Source organism: Ranitomeya imitator, chromosome 6 (genome assembly GCF_032444005.1).
Source record: "Ranitomeya imitator isolate aRanImi1 chromosome 6, aRanImi1.pri, whole genome shotgun sequence".
Classification (NCBI taxonomy): Eukaryota; Metazoa; Chordata; class Amphibia; order Anura; family Dendrobatidae; genus Ranitomeya; species Ranitomeya imitator.
The window spans coordinates 80406532-80410842 of NC_091287.1; the positions used below are offsets into that span (position 1 = coordinate 80406532).

At 45.0% G+C, this 4311-nt stretch overlaps 1 protein-coding gene across 1 annotated transcript in view; it reads right to left on the minus strand.

Moving 5' to 3' along the window:
• LOC138641968 (ATP-binding cassette sub-family B member 5-like) overlaps positions 1 to 1013 on the minus strand; it is a 189792-nt gene extending 188779 nt beyond the window's left edge. Inside the window, exon 1 of the mRNA XM_069729813.1 lies at positions 762 to 1013. Within this exon, the coding sequence (XP_069585914.1) occupies positions 762 to 797 (36 nt within the window). The 5' untranslated portion in view covers positions 798 to 1013. The remainder of the gene's footprint in view (positions 1 to 761) is intronic.
• Between the last annotated feature and the right edge of the window lie 3298 nt (positions 1014 to 4311).

A 4311-nucleotide genomic window follows, 5' to 3' on the forward strand; every position in this document is an offset into this window, starting at 1 on the left:
ATAATATCAGTTATAATACCAAGGGCTACTTTGTTGCTTTTTTTTTTTAAAGAGGCTCTACCTCCAACTCCATCAGATACAATAAAATGTATAGTTAGTTTCCAGAAAGATCATATTGTGAGGATAATATCCAGAGCAGTAAAAAGTATATCATGTAAACAGTGTCAGGCAGGGATACCAAGGAGGACTGGACTTGCGGTTAGTCATAAGATGGCGGCGCGGGATCGGAAATATAATACGGTACTAGGGTCATGGAATTTAGATTACTGACACCACTTCATTGCTGAAATAAAAAAAAACACTGGACTGCTGCGTTAAATGAATGATCTACTGCCCTTTTTTGAACACGCTGCATTAAAGTGTACTTTGTATGTAAGGATCGTCCAATCTGTCAAAGGAGCTGATCGGGAGATTCGCCTGATCCTTTCGGCCAGTCCAAGCCTGAATGTAAATACGTTTTTTTCAAAGTGAAATAATAACAATGATAATAATAGAATCATAGAGACGTCGGCATAAATGATTATAAAGAGTTAAAGCAATAGCAAAAGTAAATCTAGATCAAGTAATTCACTTTATGACAGATGAAGGCAGAACATAACAGTCGGCTGGGTGCTAAGTGACGGCACAATTGCATTCCGCAATCTCCATCATTTCCACAGTAATCGCTATTTCCACTCGTCTTCGGATTACCGTGTGAATTTGCATAGTCATCATTAGGATTTGTACCGCATGTTGTGTAGTAACAATCAGATTGTTCTTACCCCAGAATCCAAGTCTCTTCTCCTCTTTGCAGCCATCCTGTTGCCTGCACGGCTCTTACCAGTCTGTAAGGAGTCAGTCAGGGGAAGGAGGAGGTAGGGTGAGACAGGGTCGAGTGTATGGGCTTGGGCTTCATAGGACAAGAGCTTTGTTTCCGGAATGGCATTGATTACGCCACTCCCATCTCCACCTGTTTCATCCACAGCTGCTCTATACAAATACTGTACATCGGACTATATCTCAATATTGTGACCCGAATCCTAACTTTATGTGGCAACGTACAGATTTTGGCTATCATTTTAAAATGCTTTATTAGTATTTAGCAGAATTAGAACCGGTTAGTGTGGATTAGCCACGTTTGAAGTTTCTATATCCTGTACTTTGGTTTTAAGACTTTGAAGCAGATTTTTAGACATCCTGTCTTTGTTGCTTTGTTCGCTTTGGAGTCAATAGCAGCATGAGTCCAGACTTTAAAATTCCTGGAAAAATATATTTTTATCAAGTAAAAATGTATTCTACCAAAATACAATTACTCTGCTTCAGCCTAATTCCCACCGTAAACAGGTCAGAGTCATAGTTGAGCTTTGGTTCATTCAGGGCAAAGTGTTGCTTTATGTCCCCAGCTTACTATTAAATATCTTGTCCATGGCTTGTGCATACCCCCAGATCCCCGGGCATATGCCATGCTAGTCCCCCACTAGATAAACCACTGAGCACTTTTTCAATATATGTATATATAGGTTAAAGCCGTATAGCTCTGCTTGTGCTAAGAAAATAATGCTTGAAGATTTGCACTCAATTACAAGCCATAATTTTTTTTTTTACCCTATATACAGGCTCGGACAGGCCCATAGGGTAACAGGGGAATCCCTGGTGGGCCCCTGTGCAGATCTTGTCTCCCAACCCCACTTGTATTGTCTCCCAACCCCACTTGTACTTGACATAATTCACATGATTCTCTTTGTAAAGGAAAAAACAGCATCTCATCATTAACCAAACCATCCAGTCTATTATTATATAGAGACATAGGTAAATTTGTGAACGAGGGTAGTGTAATATTTGTATACAGGTAAAAAGTGGGCCCCACAAAGTGAATATTACCAGTTGGCTCTTAACACCCCAGTCTGATACTGCCTGTATTTACTTTATTTTTTTATGCATTAAGCTCTCCAACGCCTCTGTAAGAACAAAAAAATACGGGGTGCTTTATAGAACACAAGAAAAAGACAAGAAAAAGTTCTGCAGTATGAACTTTTTCATCTCTTCTAAAAACTGATAAGTATTAAGACCCCAATGGACCAAAGTGAAAAAATCAAATGGGTCCACCTGCTTCCCTTTTGGCTTAATTATATAATAGATCCATGTCGGGCATTGATTACATTTGTTCACAAAAACAAGACAGACAAACTGAATGTCCTAATCCAAGAATGAACATTGAAGAAGCTTATGCGAAATGGCGTAAGGGATGGGGAGGTGTGGCTGTCATGGTTTTCTGAAAGTCCTGGTGTTGGTGATCTCTTCAGGTGATGTACATGGAGCGACCGCCAGGGCCATGGGGTACCCGGTATCGGGTCCAGTACTTAAGGAGATATGTCACGGTGGCAGTGACCCGGTCCTTGGCCCTGTGCCCATATGTAAAGAGAATTGAATAAAGTTTGTGTTTGTGACGCCACCTGTGGTATTCGGTCAGTGGGGACCGACGCTGCTTTAAGGGGTCCTCTGGGGTGATGTTATGGCAGCTAGATGGTATAACTTCCCACAGGTGAAGTAGGTCCCCAGGGCTCCCGGTGTGTAGATGAAGATGAGGTGTGGTGCAGTAAAGAACGGTGGACACCAGTGTGGAGTCTCTTCACCTGGTTTTCTGTAGCTGTAAGGAGGTGGAACACAAGAAGTGTACGGGGGTGGTTACCTTCTCTGCTCTATGCCTGGGACCATTGAGCTGTGCTACAGATTCCTCAGGGAGCAGACTTAGAGACTGGGACAGGAAGAAAGCCGGGCAGAGGGAAAGAAAGGCGCTTGCGCAAGGGGCAGAGCAGCATGAGCAGCGTGAGCAGCGGTCAGAGCAGGGCGCAGCTGCACTCTGGGAGAGAGAGAGGGCTCCCGGTCAGAGGACAAATGCAGGGAGTTTGCCCAGAAAGACTGCATCTTGTGAGTACATGAAAGCAGACTCTGCTGTGACTGGAGAGGGGCGCTTTGACACCCGTGCAGAGACTGTGGCCATGCAGAGACTGTGACCCCTGGTACCCACAGTATCAGTGCAGAGCCCGATTCCCGTTAAGAGACTTAATAATAGACTGAGCATCGTTTTCCCGGGATAGGCTGTGCTGTTAAAGCTAAAGACTCAGAGCTGAGGGGACCCTGTTTGCCTAGCATCCCCTCTGTCTATCACATTAACTCCCAAAACCCCCAGGCTGCGGGTTCCTAGAGACTACACAGCTCACGGATAATAGAGGGACGACAAGTGCCGCTGTTTCTCGGCGCCTACATTGGAGAAGACGACCCTACAAGCAAGTCCTCATCAGACTGATAAGTGTTTTCCTAAGAAAATTCTGTTTATTACTGCTATACTGCTTCCCCTATATTTTGCACCGTTATCTTTTCAGCTTATATTCTACTGTTCTCTCCCTGCGAGGAGAATATTGTCCCTGTTAATAAATCTCCTCAACAGTTGGACTGTCTGTTCCGTGGTGACACACTCAGTACCTGCATACTATTACATAGCTTCAGGCAACCACAGTTCAGGGCACCAGATCACAGGTACAGGCAGGGTCCGGCTGGCTTGGAAGCGAATCCAGAGTCCTCTTTACCAGGTGGAGATGAAAGCCTTCCTCAAAGTGCGATGGTGTTGTAGTCCCTTACTGCCAATCTTCTGATAAGGTCCTCACAGTTCCTCTCTGTGGTCCATAAAGGTTAGGGCACAAACCCATATGACAGGTGACTAGAGCCTTTTTACAGGGTCTCTATCATGACCCGGGCCCTATATGCCACTGTGCCTCCTGGGTATTAAGGTGGACAGGTGATTTATAATCCAGCTGTGCTGCTAGTTTCTGCTGTGCCTCCTAGAGTCCGACACGGCCTTGGTCTTTCGGCTACCGGAATCTGCGCTCAGCCAGGGAGGTAGCCAAATCACTGCTCTGCTCCCCTGGTGTCACTCTCCTGTGCCTTCTCTCTCCTGCACACTTTCCACAAGCTGTCCTTTCTGTCTCCAGGAGCTGTAGTACCTCTGACAACATGGCCCCTTCAGTCTTTCTGACACTTACTGTCCGACTGCCTTCGTCTCTGTCATCTGACAGACTGCCCCCTAACTTACCCTCCAGCCAGAATATATTAGGGAAGTTCCCCTTAATCCGGGTTCAGAGCTCCCCTTTCTGGCCTGAAGTATGAACGTGTTGTGTGTATGTGATTACCTGGTGAAAAATATCTTTCATTGCTTCCAAGCGTGACATCACTCTCCCCATGAGGAAAGAAATGACACTGTGATAACCAGGACCCTGGGGCGTCACATAAACATTTTGGTCCCATTGACTTTATCATGTCTTGAATAGCACTATA